The sequence below is a fragment of the Chelon labrosus genome, assembly GCF_963514085.1.
Source record: "Chelon labrosus genome assembly, chromosome: 6".
Lineage (NCBI taxonomy): Eukaryota > Metazoa > Chordata > Actinopteri > Mugiliformes > Mugilidae > Chelon > Chelon labrosus.
The window spans coordinates 28,651,322-28,671,910 of NC_140342.1; the positions used below are offsets into that span (position 1 = coordinate 28,651,322).

At 41.4% G+C, this 20,589-nt stretch overlaps 1 protein-coding gene across 1 annotated transcript; it reads left to right on the forward strand.

Annotated features, from left to right (window-relative positions):
• Window positions 1-11,085: 11,085 nt before the first annotated feature.
• LOC311488945 (cytolytic toxin-alpha-like) lies at window positions 11,086-18,778 on the forward strand (the record flags this gene model as incomplete). The annotated part of the gene is made up of 4 exons (XM_084545814.1): window positions 11,086-11,291; window positions 11,606-13,212; window positions 15,414-15,563; window positions 18,641-18,778. Exons 1-4 carry the CDS (start codon window positions 11,213-11,215, stop codon window positions 18,776-18,778), a joined length of 1,974 nt encoding a protein of 657 aa, XP_084401940.1. The 5' UTR covers window positions 11,086-11,212.
• Window positions 18,779-20,589: the final 1,811 nt, after the last annotated feature.

Consider the following 20,589-nt stretch of genomic DNA (forward strand, 5'->3'; position numbering starts at 1 on the left):
ATCTGGCACGGGAGGAAAGGGGAGTGGAGCTTATATACTGAGAGGGAGGGGGATAATTAGACACAGGTGAAACACATTAGGGAAGGGAGTGCAATCAACAAGGGGAAGTTAAGCTACCAGAGACAAGGGGAACACACAGTCCTTCAAAATAAAACAGGAAGTGATCAGACAAGAACTCAAACCCTAACATCAGAAGAGTTGACACAGTCAGACCCTGACAAAGGTGCTTTGTTGTTTTTAGGAGTTTTGGAGACAGTGACTGAATCAAGAGCAGCATTTTGAAATCTCAACATCTCTTGGATCCTAAACCAGACGACAAAGAACAACCAGCAGAGGTTTGTCATAATTTATGTTCTTATCTGAATCACTCAAATCATTTCATTAGACTGGAAACCTACAGCCATCAGGGACATGTTTATTCTTGTAATGCTCACTGTGACACAAACAGAACTTGAATATATCATTAGAGAAGTCAACTACCAGCTGTTAATATTATGAAAATGATGAAGAATTGTTCTGCTTGGTTGGTTTCTTATTTAAGGACAAAACACTGAGTAATAACACAGAGCTGTGTACTTTCATGGTGTCTGGAACTGAGGTTATGATCTTTTGTTTCCTGATGTTTCTCTACACACAGATTAAGACCAGAAAGAAGTTCACAAAGAATCAAGACTCATCATGAGGATGGAAGATCTTCTCTGACCACGAAAAGTTTGTCTTCTTATTAGAAATAACTCCTGGTACCAACCTTTAATATTGTTGGTGCTTAACTATACCACAATGACTTCTGTTGATTCACAACCAAATGACAGCATGTCAAAGACACTGAAGGTCAGTAAAAGACTTGCTGATGCTGTTAAAGAAAAAAGCACTCGGTTGAAATCTGAGAAAGGGCCTCTCTCTGTTTATAAGATTCCCCTGAAAGAACAACCAACCAATATAGATGGTTGCAGACGCTTCAGTTTTGGGAAAGATCTCCCAAAACAAAGCCGTACCATAATGGTTCTTGGAGCAACTGGTGCTGGGAAGTCAACTCTCATCAATGGGATGATCAATTACATTCTAGGTGTTAAATGGAAGGACTCATTTCGGTTTAATTTAGTCGTTGAGGATCAGTCAAGATCACAGGCTCACAGCCAGACCTCTGAAGTCACTGTGTACAGAATCAACCACCAGGAGGGGTTTAACATCCCCTACTCTCTGACCATTGTGGACACTCCAGGCTTTGGAGATACCAGAGGAATAGAAAGAGACAGAGAGATCACAGAGCAGATACGTAATCTATTCTCTTCTAAACATGGTGTCACTGAAATTGATTCAGTGTGTGTTGTAGCTCAGGCTTCTTTAGCACGACTCACATCAACACAGAAATATATCTTTGACTCAGTGCTCTCAATCTTTGGCAAAGATGTGGCAGAAAACATCAGAGTTCTGGTGACATTTGCAGACGGTCAACAGCCTCCAGTTCTAGAGGCAATCAATGCTGCAGGTGTCCCATGTCCTAGAACAAAAAAGGGACTGCCACTAAACTTCAAATTCAATAATTCAGCGTTGTTTGCAGACAACACATCTGCAGCTGACAGAGAGAGTGGAGATGATGAAGATGATGAAGATGATGAAGATGGAGGATTTGATCAGAAGTTTTGGGACATGGGGACAAGAAGCATGAAGAAGTTTTTTACTGCTTTGAATAAAGTAGAAACTAAAAGTTTGACACTGACAAAGGAGGTCCTCAAAGAAAGACAGCAGCTCGAGATTTCAGTTGAAAATTTGCAGGTGAAGGTTAAAGATGGTTTAGCCAAGCTTGAGGAAATAAAAGAGACAAATGAAAAACTTAAAACCTTTGAGGCAGAGATAAAAAGAAATGAGAAGTTTGAGTTTGAAGTGACTGTCACAAAGCCTTTTCAAAAGGACATTTCTGGTTCTGGAAACTTCACCAACAACTGTCAGCGATGTCATGTCACCTGTCACTACCCTTGTATCATACCAAATGATAAAGATAAAGCAGGCTGTGGTGCAATGGGATCAGATGGATACTGTACTCAGTGTCCAGGCAAATGTTACTGGAATGTACATTTTAATCAGAAGTACAGATGGGTGTATAAAGAAGTTAAAGAAAAACAAACTGTGGAAGATCTGAAGAAAAAGTATCTTGGAGCCACAAAAGAAAAGAAATCTGTTCAGGAATTGATTGATGAACTGAAGGCTGCATATGATCGTGTCCAGGCTGAGGTGGTGAATCTGATAGAGACATCTGCTAGGTGTCTGGACAAACTGAAAGAGATAGCTCTGAAGCCAGATCCTCTCTCAACTCCAGAGTACATTGACATGATGATTGAAGGAGAGAAAGCTGAGGCCAAACCAGGCTGGAAGGAACGAGTTGAGTCTCTGAGGAAGATGAAAGGAGAAGCAGAGTTCATGGCTAAAGTAGAGAAAGGAGAGAGACTTCTCTAGAGTCCACACACTGACGCCAGCATTGGAATCAAGGCCAGATAAAGAAGTAGGTCAACCAAGACAAAGACTGAGACCAGGACCAGAATGATCTGTACAGAGACATCAGAAACCTGGTCAATGAAGAGACTGATACCAACCAGGACTAAAACTAGATCAACAGTAACACAGACCAAGACCATTCAGAGACTGATTCCAAAGACTGAGCCCAGTCCAGATTTAGTTCAAGGTGAGACTGAGGATGTGGTCAAATAGTCCAATAGATTATGACCAGCGTCTTTTACAAACCACCTTTAATTCATAAAGACTTAGGAAATGTCAGCCATGGTGATGATGATGATGATGATGATGATGATGATGATGATGATTCTTGTGATAGTTAATACTGTTTAAGTAGGTAGATGATGACTAACATGGTAGCCACACCATCGTAGTGATTTCTAGAGTTTTTAGTTTGTAGTATAAGTTTAATCATGACTGTGTTTTGGAGATTAAATCAATTTTAAATTTAGTTTCTATGAGTTTTGCTTTGTCTCTGTTGTTTTTTATGTTTTTTTTCTGATTTACAACAAAGTGTGTTCTTATAAAACAGAGGGTTGAATACTTTGTGTAATTACAAGTTTCTATTTTTTAGTATCAACTGTCTTCTATATGAAACCTCCTTCTGTGATTGTCTAAAATTATTTCTATTTGAATCATGACTGTTGACAGAAATTCTTCTGGTGTGATCTGAATCAAATGTGATTGACCTGTGGTTTAATGTAGCAGCTTCAACTGAACTTTGAGAAATGAATCAAATGAATAAAAGTTGTATTTCTTCCTTTCATTGTGTCTCTTGTCTTGTTGTGTAAAACTGTGAAGCTTCTTTGGAAATCCTCCAGTTAAGACTGTCTGCACACTGCAGTCATGGAAAGAAACAATGACTTCAATAATTATTGTCCAGCTTGTCTCCTCAGTTTCTAGAGAATGGTCTGAAATACAGGAGCAGGTCAGAGTTGGTTTATTTTAGCAACAGAGAGAAATTAACAGAGTTTGAGATCAGCTGACAACAATCCTTTCAAAGTGGATATTTCTGGTAGAGACAGCTACACCACCAACTGTCAACAATGTCAGGTCACTTGTCAGCAGCCTTGTAGCGTACCAGATGATAGACATGAAAACACATGTGACCCAGACCCTCCAAATGTGGTCAGAGATCAGATCTCTTAAATACTTCAGATCAGATTGTCCAGATCAGATCTTAAGCCAAGGTCTGGACAGGCCCTAAGATTCAAGACAGAAGGCTGCACGCTGCAATATTTAAAAACAGAAGAGAAATAAAAGACACATTCCTGGTTCAACAGCCAGCTACTGGGGTTGTATAGAGTGCAGTATATTATTATATCAAGTGTATGAACATTGTTAGGAGCTAAAATGGATAGCTCAGTAACTCGACCAAAACAACTCCACAAGCACAAGAAATGCCAGATAACAGGTCTGTCTATACATGACCGTGGCACTAAAAGGCCATCACTCATTTTAGTTTCCACATGTTTCTTTAGTGAAGTATTTCCACACACTTGATGAACCGCTGCTAGTTTGCTGCAACGACCCACTGAGCTCCTCACCTGTCTTCTAGGAGGCGTCCATGTTGTTATTGTCATGTGATCAGTGACTAGTTGACATGTTCCTTAAAGGGGAACTACCGTATTTTACAACCTGGACTTTATTTCTGGCATAAAATACGATCGTTTATTCACCCATATAACTTTGGTGTCCTCTGGAGTCCTTTAGAAGATATTTAGATCCAGGGGAGCGCCGTGTATATCCATATAGTGGGAGTGACTGGGGCACCCAAACACAGCCTCTAAATAACACATTATCTGCCATGAAACTCCTTCATTTCACCAATATTTTGTTATCGTACACTAGTGCTATTCCCCGTTGAGTCTGGAGTTACCTGTTATCATCATCCAGGGTCTGTAGATTGACCTACTAACCTCTGACCTGGATGATGTCATCTGGGGTGGAGGAGACAGGAGTCCGAGGGCTAAACCGGTTGAAGAAGGTGTTAAGCTCGTTCACACAATCCAAATTTGTCTTCAGACAACCCGCCTCTCCCCCCACAGCCCGTTATATCCTTCATTCCTGACCACACCTCCCTCATGTTCTTCTGCTGGCGTTTGGCCTCCAGCTTCCTCTGTAGGAGTCTTTACACTCCCTCAGCTTGATTTATTCTTTTATTTATTTTGTTTTGGCTAAGTATGAATGATGTGGTCTTTCTATTCCTGGAGCTCATGAATGTTTTACACTTTGGTGGGAAACCTCTCTTTCTGCTCAGTGTTCCTCACTTGGATGCATGTGGTCGTCCCGTCCACAGGGTGGCAGCACAGCATTGGCTTTAACCATATCATTCATATGTTGGAGCTGAGAACAATTCTGGATGGAGGTTCAGAGTTGGAGAGGTTGTTATAGACACACAAGAATGTCTAACAAACTAATGACAAACATGAACAAACAGAGAAATCAAAGTTAAACCATGGCCGTCCCCTTGGTGCCAGCATGCTAGCTAGTCACAATTACTGAATGAACAATTAAAACATTATTATATTAGACCTTCAGACCAATTAAATATCAGTATAAATTCATTATAAATATGTAACTGATGTAAATTAGTTGATTAATAAACACGTATAACATTTAAAAATGAATATTATTCCTTGAGTCAGACAGTATGTTCTATATTATTGGTAAGAGACTTTAAAAGTATGTCAGTTTTATTTTTCTGTTTAATGAATACGTATTAATTTTAGTGAATAAAATGATTCATTTATAAAATGTAGGACAGTTTTATGTGATTCTGCATTTTTGATGCAGGAAAAATCTTTAACTTTGTTAAAACATTATAGTGTAACATACAGAGATGTTTGGACACACCTACTCATTCAATGATTGAAAAGATAAATCTCCACCTTAGAATATGAATCATGTGGAATACATGAATGAATGAGCCAAACCTGTTATTGTTAGAAGAAGACACTGACATGAGAAAAGAGCTGGAGGCAGAAAGACAGTATCACATACAGAATCATTTCTTATCACATCTCAGTCACTGCAGCAATAAAATGCTGCCTTCAAATAAACACATGAGTGGTACTACAGTGATACTTCAAATCTCTCTTCATATAGATTCTATAGATGCTTTACTTGAATGTGTAGCCCACTGTTACTGTTCCTCTGTAGCTTTGAAGGTGTGGTAAGCTCACTGCCTCATCCATTTCATTGAGCCAGCTCATTTCAGCTTGTTTGATTATTACAGCACTGAGTTCTCATTGGCTTTACTTCTTCCATCGTTATCTCTCCTCTGGCCTCCGAGAGCCTCAAGCTTTCAAAGTTTTTGTCTCTTCTCGCGTCCGATGGCCTCAAGCTTTCATCATTATGTCTCTTCTTGCCTCCGACAGCCTCAAGCCTTCCTCATTATGTCTCTTCTGGCCTCCAATGGCCTCCAGCCTTAATATTATTGCTCCTCGGGCCTCTGACAGCTTTCAAACCTTCTTTAGAGATTAGATTGGGTCCAACCATATCACATCATAATTATAACTGTTCTATGTACATATATTTGCCCTTTCTTACTTGGGTTCATTTATTTTTCCACTGTTGGATCTATTCTTGCACTTCAGTGTCTGCTGGATACAAACATGAAAACATTTATGTTGCTAGTGGACTGTCTCTCCTCTTACTGGTTTTATTCATTATTTTTTTCCATATGATGAAATCCCACAAGAGAAAACATTTGCTGCTCAACATCCATGCTGAACACCATCAGTCGTTTTGGTCCAGATGTGCTGAGAGGGCCTCGTTGGGTTTTAATGGTCGGGGGTCGATGTCCAGCAGCACAGTGATCTGATCACAAGGCTCCTCCTCCTCCTGAGGTCTCATCAAGGTTTGGACGTCTCTCTCAACGTTCTACAGGAAATCAGACGAGGATTTTATTATTAACATTAAAATTGATGTTAGTCCAACTTACTAAATGAAACACACCTTATACAGTATATACACCTTTCAGTCATACCAGTACAGATAATATCAGTTCTTTGACTCTATATCCATCCATCCATTCATTGATTATACATGTATGTATGAAAAGCTCCATAGGTGATGACAATTCTAAGGGCCCACACACACCCCCCAGTAGCCTCTACGACTAAATTATTATGCATAGGCTTAACTAATATATATTCATAGTAATGAATCCGAACTAAAATAAAGCCACAAAGCCACGCAATATTTTAATTTTAATAATTTCAATAACCCTCTTGGCCCCTTCGTAAAAATGGTTTGGTCCTCACCGTTGGTTCGAATTGAGCGCGAGCGAACTCCAGCAGAGAGTGAGGAAGATGAAGATGATGGAACAAAAAACACAAATCTGGACACCAGGAAAGACTAGAGAGGGAGGCCAGGGCTAGGAGCAACAGAGCAGGGGCCCAGGACATCAACATTTTTTCTTCTAAGAATAGTGAGAGTAAAACTACCGAGGGCGCCTCTTGTTCATTAATTCATTCATTTATTGTCTGTAACGTGTACCTGACGGGGCGGGGCTGTAGCTCACGTTAGCTGTCAATCATCGGGTGAGAGGCGGGAAGTGGCCAGTTCATTGTAGAGCAGCGATTCCTAGTGTAGATAACTGAACGTTACTAATGTGGAGGCTATCTACAGCGGACTGTGTGTTTGACACATATTACTGGACAGTGCTCCAGTAAACACCGAGGCTACATTGAATTGTATTATGACGCATTCAAGTTCTACTCAGTAATTATGAGCATTAGGCGAAGGTCAATAACGTTATCATGATGTGTTCAAATGTGGTCTTGTAAAAATGTGTTAGCTATTGGTGGGACATTTGAAAATACAAAGAAGTTAAATGTTCCAACAAGATTTGTTGTTGTTTTCACAGCGATATAAAATAAAATACGCCATAATGGCTGACAATAACAAAAAGACAATTTAGAATTTTGGACAGTTTACACTGACTTCTGGATGGTTTAAAAATATTTTTTGCCTGACAAGGGTGACATTACTCAAAAGAGCTTGCCCTCTACATACAATGGCAAAGTCAAGCTGTCTGCCTAGAGCTATGGTAGCCTACTGAGTAAGCCCATTTAGATTTTGTGTATTCTTCATCAGTTAATAAATACAATAAAATACCCACTACCTCTTTGTTGAGTGGTTAATTAAGGATGTATGCAATCAGAGGTGTAATAACGTGTTGCAAATCAGAGAAATGGGAATAATTTACATAATAATACTCTAACTCATTGTTGAGTGATTATACACCAGGCATCAACAGAAAAACTAAGAAAAGCATCATAATACACAGTTGTAAAAAAAAGTGGCAATGAATGGGGTAGAGGGGCCCACGCCGATATTCTTTCAGGGGGCCCAGAATTTCTAGCAACGGCCCTGCCTCCACCTCTACTTCCTGTGGAACCTGAGTTCAGCTGTGGGGGATTGGTGAAGCTCAGGCTGACAGCTAGCAGCACGAGTGTTTCTGGAGAAAACAAGATGTGGTTTAAGAAGCTAAAGAGGCAGATTGTTCATCTGCAGTTGTGTTTCTCAGTGGGGGTAGTATGTTGTGGAGTTTACTGTGTCAGCTCAGGTAAACAGACACCGTCGTCCTTGTGTTCCTCCTGGAGGATATGAATAGTTTCTTATCCTTGAAAGCATTAAATAGATCTGAGGATACATTGTAAAGTCTGTTTTATTATCCTGGTTACACATTAGTTCAGACAGTGTTAGAATATCTACTACACATTAGGGCTGGTCGATTTTGGAAAAAATGAGAATCACGATTTTTTTTGGTCAAGATTGAAATCACGATTCTTCAAACGATTCTTTTTGAGTTGGAAAATAAAATGCATTTATTCGGCATTTCGGCAAAAAAAACAAAAAAACAAAAAAAAAACTCACTGTAACCCCCCAATTTGGGAGAGACCCAGAGGTGAACTGTCCCCCGCGCCCCCCTCCTCTTTCCCTTTCTCAGGCACACCTTCTGTGCATGGCACCTTCTCAGAAAGCAGGGGCGCCTGCAGCTGCAGGGTGCGACAATTTGCCAGTTCCCTACACAGATATGACAGATAATAGAAAACCATGTAGGCGCAGATGTATTTGTTTATTTATTTATTTTCCAAGTGCTCGTGCCGCCCCCCTTGTGTCATGAAAAAATGCCGCACGGGCGACTGCACGGTTCGCCCGTGCCTAAAACCGCTACTGGGTGCAGATGTGTTGCCATACAAGAGAACTTGTTTTACCCTTTTTATCGACCAATAGGGACCGCGCTGTTTTCTGAATAAGATGCGTGTTGCAGGTCACCACACATACACACACACACACACACACAGAGCTCGTGGGGCCGCGTTGAATGCTCTGGGGGAGCGACTGATTTGCACATGCGCGTCTCTTTCAGGAAAAACCTCACAGACAACGGAAAATGGCAAAAGAATCGTTCCAACTCGATTTTATTAATTTGGAGATCGTTTGAACCAAGAATCGAAATCGTGATCAAAATTCAATTAATTGCCCAGCCCTACTACACATCATCTCTTATGTCGTAGTTTCACTGTGAATTAACAGAAGAGTCAGAGTATCACTGCTTGTATGTACGATACATCCATCAGTTTATAGACATGACAGGCCCAGGCTACTTTACACAATTACCAGCTTTCTGAGAGAAGGAAAGGCTTCTTGTTCAACCAGGGATCAGGGATTCAGCCTGGTCCTCCACATGTAGTCTGAGTACTGCAATCACTTCAGCTTGATGGCTTGGATCTAGTGAATCTGGAGGCCAGGTCAACACCTTGTGCTGTTCTTCATGTGTTTTTTTTAGTTGTTCCTAAAGTGTTTTTGTGTGTGTGTCTGTGTCAGGCTGCATCCTGCTGGGGATGGCTGCTGCCATCAAGGAGTGTCATTGCTATGGGGTGGGGGTGTCTGGTCTGGTCTAGGTGGGGGTGTCTGGTCTGGTCTAGGTGGGTGCTACATGTCTAAGTAACATCCACACCAATGAATGCCAGGTCCAGAAGTTTCCCAGCAAATAAACAATTATCAGGATAATCAGGACAAGTGTGCTATGACTTTTATAAGCGATTCTTCCAACGGGGCGAGAATAATCGGGCAAAAAGCGGGCGTTTTGGCCGATTGAAATGAATGGAGAAGCCCGAAAAAAGCGCCAACATTCCAAAATGTCCTCCTTCGCTTTCCTGAGCGATTACTCAACCATGCTTCTGAGTAGAAAAATGCTTGGAAGTTTGTACGAGGCACGGGAAGTGTAGCTTTATTGTCCTGAAAACGGCGTTTCGATACCTTTTACGGTTTGGTCAGGGTCGCAGTTTATGTTTTGGTGAAATTTTGGAAAAATCTGAAAAAATCATCGTTTATAATGGATCTCTATGGCCACACTCTAACTCTCACTTTAGCTTCAGATTTTTGTCGAAATTCTGAAAAAATCTTACGTAGGGATTTTTGTTGGCTTTCATATGGTGTGGGTTTTATTTGTGTGGGACGTACGGTTTGTGCTGCAGGCTCTTGCGAGCGAGGAGTGCGCCGATCAGTTTTTGAATTTTTCCCCATGTGTGTGTATGTGGAATTTGAGACCCATTTTTCGTCCAAAATAAATTTCCCTCCTCGCCTTGCTCAAGCGATTCAGGCCACAATTTTCGCAGTACTCGCGTGGGAACAACACTAAATTGTAGAAAACCCTTGGCTGACGCTCACAATGTCTTCGTTTTCCCGATAGGACTTGTAGTTTTTGATTTATGAGCATTTGTTCGGACCCCTAATCCTAGGGTCCAGTTTTTTTGGACCTCCCTCTCACTCAGGCAGAGGTGAGAGGCAGAAGGAGACTTCAGCAGCAGGTGGCCCTGGTAGCCATGACAACCAGACCCTAACGAGCTCACACACGCAGCAGAAGAGGAGCACATTCACATAGACACAGAGTGCCAAAACATTATGACCAATCCTGACGAGCAGACTCAGCACAGGTGCACACAGAAGGCTGAGGGAGACAGAGGGAGACGATCTGCCAAAACATTATGACCCCTCAACCCATTACAGGAATATAGTAGGGTGGCAGAACACGACTCCATGCCCTTAGTCCCTTATATCTTTACAGATGAGATGAGAGTATGTTCAGAGGACAGCTGCACAGTCAGCTGGTGCTGGGAAGTCAACTCTCATCAATGGGATGATCAATTACATTCTAGGTGTTAAATGGGAGGACTTGTTTCAGTTTAAGTTAGTTGTTGAGGATCAGTCAAGATCACAGTTCACAGTCAGACCTCTGAAGTCACTCTCCAGATACTCTCCTTTCATCATCTTTGTGTGTGTATCATCTTGACTCATCAGACCAAAGTCCAGATTTCCTCTGGTCTAATGTCCACTCCTTGTGTCTTGGTCTGAGTCTTTATTGTTGATATTTCTGTCTTTAACTGAATTCCCAGCAGCAAGTGTCTTTCCTATTTATTTATTAATTACAGTAATCCTCTCATATGAATAGAGTCTCATGCTCAAAGACAGGACCCAGATACTTTTCAGGTTTTCTCCAAATCGTGGTTAAACCAAAACCAGAAAACCAGTTTTTCTCTTGTTATTGTTATGGGCCTATCTATACTAACTATTCCTTCTGCATTGCTTCCACAGACAAATGAACAGATGTTGAATATCAGTTGAGTCTCAGACCTGATATCATCTGTGTTCACCAGACCAACAGATCGACCTTGAAGCCAACACAATGATAGAGGCGGCGGCACTGGGCCGGCCATTCTGCCTCGGGATGTTTTATGACTGCCGCAGAGACTCACTCATCCCTGGTAATCTCACCTCTGATTCACTGTTTGAAAATATAAACCATGAAACCATTCTTTAAAACAACCAAAAGATTTAGTTTCCACTCATATCCATTTCCTTCTTGGTGATGAATAAAGGATTATCCTACTTCATCTTAATAGTTAGCCAGTTAAACAATGAACTAGTGCACCATTGATAAGAGCAGAGGAATACATTGACTGTGGAATGACAAATTTAGATACAGGTACATTTGTCTGAGGATTTTCATTTTGTGTCTGAGAACTATCAAAGACTTACTGGTAATAACAGGTAATTTAACCTTTATGTGATTTGGCAGGAATGACTCTGTGGGACCAGAATGAGCTGGAGAAAGATGCAAGGGAACGACCCAGCCCTAACAGTGACTTTGAGATAGTTGCATCTGAGTCAATTGAGGATAAATTATCAGCACTAAATGTTGAAGCGTCTCTGAAAGCAAGCTTCTTAAGTGGTTTGGTACAAGTTGGAGGATCGGCCAAATACCTGAATGATCAGAAGACCTCTAAAAAACAGGCCAGAGTGACGCTGAAGTACAAAACTACCACAAAGTTCCAGCAACTGTCAATGAATCATCTTGGAAGAGGCAATGTGAAACATCCATACGTTTTTGAACAAGGCTTAGCAACTCATGTAGTCACAGGTATTCTTTATGGGGCACAAGCCTTCTTTGTGTTTGACCGTGAGGTGTCTGAAGAAGAAAATCATCAAGACATTCAGGGCAACTTGAAAGTGATGATCAACAAGATACCCACCATTTCTATAGAGGGTGATGGTTCCCTGAAAATGGAAGATAAGGACACAGCTAATGTTGAGAAATTCTCATGTAAATTTATTGGAGACTTTTCTCTACCAAAAAATCCAGTGTCCTTCAAGGATGCAGTGGAGGTCTACCAAAGCCTGCCAAAACTGCTGGGAGCCAACGGAGAAAATGCCGTACCAATGAAGGTCTGGCTGTTGCCACTGACAACTTTAGATTCTTCTGCTGCAAAACTGGTCCGACAGATAAGTATCAGATTAGTTCAAGTAGTACAGAGAGTCCTAGAGGACTTCATCGAGCTGGAAATCAGGTACAATGATGCACTGAGTACCACCACTGCACAGCAGTTCCCACAAGTCTGTAAAAAGATTAAAGGTTTTAAAGAAATGTGCTGTGAGTTCAAGATGGAATTCCAACACACTTTGTCAAAGAAGCTTCCATCAATCCGAGGAAGAGGAGAAGAGGAGTCTGAGCTGGCAGACGTGCTGAAGAAGAAACATGCTTCACCTTTTAACATTGAAGCCCTGAATGAGTGGATGGACTGTAAAGAGACAGAAATCTGCACCTTAAAATCTTTCACCAACAAGATGAAAAACACCAAGATCGTTCCTTCTAAAAGTGGTCTACAGGAGGAACTGTTTGGTTCAGAACATGCTGTGTGTTTTGTCTTCACCTCCCTGGGAAGTCCTGAACCGTACCTCTCAGCTTTATCAAACTACTTAAAGGGATCAAACCAACCAGACGCGTCTCAACAACCACACATTTGTGACATAGAGAAGGAACAATGGTTCATTTCAAAGGAAGCAGCAGATGAAATGAGGATGAAGGTAAAGCTCTTCAGTGTTTTTGCAGAGGCCAACGAGGAGAACAAGAACGTGAAGTTCCTGACAGTGGGTTTAACCAACGAGAGACAGAAAGGTTCAAGCATCTACCTTTATAAAGAAGGCTTTCCTGTCAGTGAGAACTTTGAGCCACCTTCAAAGCCTGAAACTGTGACAGCAGGAGACATCAACCACAACAGTGTGACCCTGAAGATTTCTCCTCCCAGATATGGAGCACAGAACATCACCTCCTACTCTGTTGAGTTCTGTGTCCGTGGAGAAGATGAATGGCAACAGAAGAGCCAATCAGTAGCTGAAGAAGTCACAGTGAGTGATCTGAAGCCAAACACAGAGTATGAGTTCAGATGTAGAGCAGTGACCTCAGCAGGAGTCGGTCCAGCCAGTGTAGTCAGTGATTTCATTAAAACGTTACCTTGCAGCCCTCCTGGAAAACCTCAGGTTGAACCAACCTCCTCTGAGATATCAGTTAGCTGGGAGAGACCTGCTGAGCTTGGACAGGATGTCCAGATACTGAGCTACATTGTGGAGTACGCAGAAACAGTTAACAGTTTAAAAGAGGAAGATGTCCAGTGGCAGCAAACAATATCAAGAGGTGAAAGACGATCCTTTCAGGGCTTCAGTCAGAGACAGAATATACAGTCAGGGTCAGATGTGATTGTGGTGTAGCTGGTGGGAGCAAGGAAAGCATCACTGTTAGTGTCTGGACAACAAAGTGTGAAGTTTCAGCAGGAGCCAGGCCAGCCAGTGTAGTCAGTGGTTTCATTAAAACGTTATCTTACATCAGTGATAGTGGTGTAGCTGGCAGAAGCAACAAAAGCATCATATATCATCCAGAGAAGCTGGAGGTCAGTAAAAGACTTGCTGATGCTGTTAAAGAAAAAAGCACCATGATGAAATCTGAGAAAGGGCCTCTCTCTGTTTATAAGATTCCCCTGGAAGAACAACAAACCAATATATATGGTTGCAGACGCTTCAGTTTTGGGAAAGACATAACAAAACAAAGCCGTACCATAATGGTTCTTGGAGCAGCTGGTGCTGGGAAGTCAACTCTCATCAATGGGATGATCAATTACATTCTAGATGTTAAATGGGAGGACTCATTTCGGTTTAAGTTAATTGTTGAGGATCAGTCAAGATCACAGGCTCACAGCCAGACCTCTGAAGTCACTGTGTACAACATCAACCACCAGGAGGGGTTTAACATCCCCTACTCTCTGACCATTGTGGACACTCCAGGCTTTGGAGATACCAGAGGAATAGAAAGAGACAGAGAGATCACAAAGCAGCTACGTAATCTATTCTCTTCTGTACATGGTGTCAGTGAAATTGATGCAGTGTGTGTTGTAGCTCAGGCTTCTTTAGCACGACTCACACCAACACAGAAATATATCTTTGACTCAGTGCTCTCAATCTTTGGCAAAGATGTGGCAGAAAACATCAGAGTTCTGGTGACATTTGCAGACGGTCAACAGCCTCCAGTTCTAGAGGCAATCAATGCTGCAGGTGTCCCATGTCCTAGAACAAAAGACGGACTGCCACTTCACTTCAAATTCAATAATTCAGCGTTGTTTGCAGACAACAGATCTGCAGCTGATTATGAAGATGATGAAGATGATGAAGATGGAGGATACGATTGGATGTTTTGGGACATGGGGATAAAAAGCATGAAGATATTTTTTGCTGCTTTGAATAAAATAGAAACTAAAAGTTTGACACTGACAAAGGAGGTCCTCAAAGAAAGAAAGCAGCTCCAGATTACAGTTGCAATTTGCAGGTGAATGTTAAAGTTGGTTTAGCCAAGCTTGAGGAAATAAAAGAGACAAATGAAAAACTTAAAGAGTTTGAGGCAGAGATCAACAGAAATGAGAACTCTGAGTTTGAAGTGACTGTCAAGAAGCCTTGTCAAGTGGACATTTCTGGTTCTGGAAAGTTCATCACCAACTGTCAGCAATGTCATGTCACCTGTCACTACCCTTCTGAGATACCACATGATAAAGATAAAGCACGCTGTTACTGGAATGTACATTTTAATCAGAAGTACAGATGGGTGTATAAAGAAGTTAAAGAAAAACAAACTGTGAAAGAACTGAAGGAAAAGTATCTTGGAGCCACAAAAGCTAAGAAACCTGTTCAGACATTGATTGATAAACTGAAGGCTGAATATGATCATGTCCAGGCTGAGGTGGTGAATCTGATAAAGACATCTGCTGGGAGTCTGAACAGACTGAAAGAGATAGCTCTGAAGCCAGATCCTCTCTCCACCCCAGCATTGGAATCAAGGCCAGATAAAGAAGTAGGTCAACCAAGACAAAGACTGAGACCAGGACCAGAATGATCTCTACAGAGACATCAGAAACCTGGTCAATGAAGAGACTGATACCAACCAGGACTAAAACTAGATCAACAGTAACACAGACCAAGACCATTCAGAGACTGATTCCAAAGACTGAGCCCAGTCCAGATTTAGTTCAAGGTGAGACTGAGGATGTGGTCAAATAGTCCAATAGATTATGACCAGCGTCTTTTACAAACCACCTTTAATTCATAAAGACTTAGGAAATGTCAGCCATGGTGATGATGATGATGATGATGATGATGATGATGATGATGATGATGATGATTATGATGATGATTTCTATGAGTTTTGCTTTGTCTCTGTTTTTTTGTTTTTATGTTTTTTTTCTGATTTACAACAAAGTGTGTTCTTATAAAACAGAGGGTTGAATACTTTGTGTAATTACAAGTTTCTATTTTTTAGTATCAGCTGTCTTCTATATGAAACTTCCTTCTGTGATTGTCTAAAATTATTTCTATTTGAATCATGACTGTTGACAGAAATTCTACTGGTGTGATCTGAATCAAATGTGATTGACCTGTGGTTTAATTTAGCAGCTTCAACTGAACTTTGAGAAATGAATCAAATGAATAAAAGTTGTATTTCTTCCTTTCATTGTGTCTCTTGTCTTGTTGTGTAAAACTGTGAAGCTTCTTTAGAAATCCTCCAGTTAAGACTGTCTGCACACTGCAGTCATGGAAAGAAACAATGACTTCAATAATTATTGTCCAGCTTGTCTCCTCAGTTTCTAGAGAATGGTCTGAAATACAGGAGCAGGTCAGAGTTGGTTTATTTTAGCAACGGAGAGAAATTGACAGAGTTTGAGATCAGCTGACAACAATCCAGATATACTTGTGTGTTTTTTCTCTGGATGAATGAGGCTAAACTCAGGAGCACACATGCAGCATATAGGAGGTCTTTAGTAGTCACACTTCTAAAGAAATGCAGACACATCCCAACACATGTGACCCAGACCCTCCAAATGTGGTCAGGGATTAGATCTCTTAAATACTTCAGATCAGATTGTCCAGATCAGATCTTAAACCAAGGTCTGGACAGGCCCTAAGATTCAAGACAGAAGGCTGCACGCTGCAATATTTAAAAAAAGAAGAGAAATAAAAGACACATTCCTGGTTCAACAGCCAGCTACTGGGGTTGTATAGAGTGCAGTATATTATTATATCAAGTGTATGAACATTGTTAGGAGCTAAAATGGATAGCTCAGTAACTCGACCAAAACAACTCCACAAGCACAAGAAATGCCAGATAACAGGTCTGTCTATACATGACCGTGGCACTAAAAGGCCATCACTCATTTTAGTTTCCACATTTATGTTTCTTTAGTGAAGTATTTCCACACACTTGATGAACCGCTGCTAGTTTGCTGCAACGACCCACTGAGCTCCTCACCTGTCTTCTAGGAGGCGTCCATGTTGTTATTGTCACGTGATCAGTGACTAGTTGACATGTTCCTTAAAGGGGAACTACCGTATTTTACAACCTGGACCTTATTTCTGGCATAAAATACGATCGTTTATTCACCCATATAACTTTGGTGTCATCTGGAGTCCTTTAGAAGATATTTAGATCCAGTGGAGCGCCGTGTATATCCATATAGTGGGAGTGACTGGGGCACCCAAACACAGCCTCTAAATAACACATTATCTGCCATGAAACTCCTTCATTTCACCAATATTTTGTTATCGTACACTAGTGCTATTCCCCGTTGAGTCTGGAGTTACCTGTTATCATCATCCAGGGTCTGTAGATTGACCTACTAACCTCTGACCTGGATGATGTCACCTGGGGGGGAGGAGACAGGAGTCCGAGGGCTAAACCGGTTGAAGAAGGTGTTAAGATCGTTCACACAATCCAAATTTGTCTTCAGACAACCCGCCTCTCCCCCCACAGCCCGTTATATCCTTCATTCCTGACCACACCTCCCTCATGTTCTTCTGCTGGCGTTTGGCCTCCAGCTTCCTCTGTAGGAGTCTTTACACTCCCTCAGCTTGATTTATTCTTTTATTTATTTTGTTTTGACTAAGTATGAATGATGTGGTCTTTCTATTCCTGGAGCTCATGAATGTTTGACACTTTGGTGGGAAACCTCTCTTTCTGCTCAGTGTTCCTCACTTGGATGCATGTGGTCGTCCCGTCCACAGGGTGGCAGCACAGCATTGGCTTTAACCATATCATTCATATGTTGGAGCTGAGAACAATTCTGGATGGAGGTTCAGAGTTGGAGAGGTTGTTATAGACACACAAGAATGTCTAACAAACTAATGACAAACATGAACAGAGAAATCAAAGTTAAACCATGGCCGTCCCCTTGGTGCCAGCATGCTAGCTAGTCACAATTACTGAATGAACAATTAAAACATTATTATATTAGACCTTCAGACCAATTAAATATCAGTATAAATTCATTATAAATATGGAACTGATGTAAATTAGTTGATTAATAAACACGTATAACATTTAAAAATGAATATTATTCCTTGTGTTAGACAGTATGTTCTATATTATTGATAAGAGACTTTAAAAGTATGTCAGTTTTATTTTTCTGTTTGATGAATACGTATTAATTTTAGTGAATAAAATGATTAATTTAAAAAATGTAGGACAGTTTTATGTGATTCTGCATTTTTGATGCAAGGAAAAATCTTTAACTTTGTTAAAACATTATAGTGTAACATACAGAGATGTTTGGACACACCTACTCATTCAATGATTGAAAAGATAAATCTACACCTTAGAGTATGAATCATGTGGAATACATGAATGAATGAGCCAAACCTATTATTGTTAGAAGAAGACACTGACATGAGAAAAGAGCTGGAGGCAGAAAGACAGTATCACATACAGAATCATTTATTATCACATCTCAGTCACTGCAGCAATAAAATGCTGCCTTCAAATAAACACATGAGTGGTACTACAGTGATACTTCAAATCTCTCTTCATATAGATTCTATAGATGCTTTACTTGAATGTGTAGCCCACTGTTACTGTTCCTCTGTAGCTTTGAAGGTGTGGTAAGCTCACTGCCTCATCCATTTCATTGAGCCAGCTCATTTCAGCTTGTTTGATTATTACAGCACTGAGTTCTCATTGGCTTTACTTCTTCCATCGTTATCTCTCCTCTGGCCTCCGAGAGCCTCAAGCTTTCTTTATTATTGTTTTTCTTTCTTCAGAGCCTAAAGCTTTCATCATTGTCTCTCCTCTGGCCTCAAACGTCCTCAAACCTTCATTGTTATCGCTCCTGTAGCCTCTGACGGCCTCAAGCCTTCCTCATTATGTCTCTTCTGGCCTCAGACAGACTTAAGCCTTCATCATTACCTTGTTTCTGGTCACACGGCCTCAAGCTTTAATCATTGTCTCACTTCTGGCCTCCGACAGCCTCAAGCTTTCAAAGTTTTTGTCTCTTCTCGCGTCCGATGGCCTCAAGCTTTCATCATTATGTCTCTTCTTGCCTCTGACGGCCTCAAGCTATCAACGTTTATGTCTCTTCTGGCCTCCAATGGCCTCCAGCCTTAATATTATTGCTCCTCAGGCCTCTGATAGCTCTCAAACCTTCTTTAGAGATTAGATTGGGTCCAACCATATCACATCATAATTATAACTGTTCTATGTACATAAATTTGCCCTTTCTTACTTGGGTTCATTTATTTTTCCACTGTTGGATCTATTCTTGCACTTCAGTGTCTGCTGGATACAAACATGAAAACATTTATGTTGCTAGTGGACTGTCTCTCGTCTTACTGGTTTTATTCATTATTTTTTTCCATATGATGAAATCCCACAAGAGAAAACATTTGCTGCTCAACATCCGTGCTGAACACCATCAGTCGTTTTGGTCCAGATGTGCTGAGAGGGCCTCGTTGGGTTTTAATGGTCGGGGGTCGATGTCCAGCAGCACAGTGATCTGCTCCCAAGGCTCCTCCTCCTCCTGAGGTCTCATCAAGGTTTGGACGTCTCTCTCAACGTTCTACAGGAAATCAGACGAGGATTTTATTCATTAACATTAAAAGAGATCATGCCTTCAAACTGATGTTAATCCAACTTACTAAATTAAACACACCTTATACAGTATATACACCTTTCAGGCATAACATTATGACCACCTTCCTAATATTGTGCAGGTCTCCCTTGTGGTGACTCATCAGAGAATGGACATGGGCCTTTTGAGGGTGTCCTACATGTCTAAGTAACATCCACACCAATGAATGCCAGGTCCAGAAGTTTCCCAGCAGAACATTTAACTGTCACAAGATGGTTTAAATGTTATTTACTTCTCCTGTCAGTGGTCATAATGTTGTGGCTGATCGGTGTATATACTCTAGGGCTTATGCTACTAATATGTGCTGTGTATAAATAGCCAGCATTCAGTGTGTAACCAGAGAGTCTGTGTGTCTGTAGCACTGACCAGGGCGTCAGGCAGCAGCTCTTTGTTGAAATACGTTTGGCAGTCACGGGGCTGGCAGTGAACGATGAACCAGAACAAAACGAACAGGAAACCTGACATGACGATGACGGTCACAGTCACGGTGGTCGGCCTCTTCCAAGCAGCAGCGCCTGGACCTGCAGACGTGAAACATGCTTCTCACCGTGTGTCCACTTCTGTTCAAAGGGTCATGTCATAAATAACTGCTAATAAAAGTCAAAAACCTTGACGTGCTGTCACTAGTGTGTACCTGTGATGGACACACAGTGGGTGTCGCTGCTGCTGCTGTGGAGCTGTGAGTCCAGGACAGTCTTGGCTCTGACGCAGTACACCGCTCCCTCCTGCAGGGCGGCGACATGCAGCAACTTCTGCTCAGCTGGCACCGAGTAAACGACCTGAGGGAGGAAAGAGAAAGAGAGAGAGATGGAAGATATACAACAGATGTGTAGGAGAAGGTGAGAGAAGTCAAGAGGAAAGAAAGAAGGGAGTAAAGACGAGGAGTTACCTTCTGCTCGTCACCTTTCTTCCACACCGTCACGCTGACGGCGCCGATGAAAGGAGGCCTGTCAAAGGACACCTGCAGGACGTCAGCCACCGTCTTCACTGTCTTGGATGGTATGTGATCATTGTGCTGCAAAGTGTAATAGTCACTGCATGACAAGTGGGATTTTCGTCAGCTCTTAAAAGTGGAAGCTTGTGCGTAACTTTGTTTCATTATATTGTTATTAGAGTAGCGTGGCTCCTTTAAGGGGGTAGTACAGTGCGCATGTGCGACCGTAACGTGTGTGTGGGTGGTAGAGCGAGAGTAGAGCGAGTGCGCCGGTGAATGGAAGTAACAGCGAGACTGGTTAGCACAGCTATTAGGGAATTTAGCAATAAATGTCCAGTTTATGTCATAGTTGTT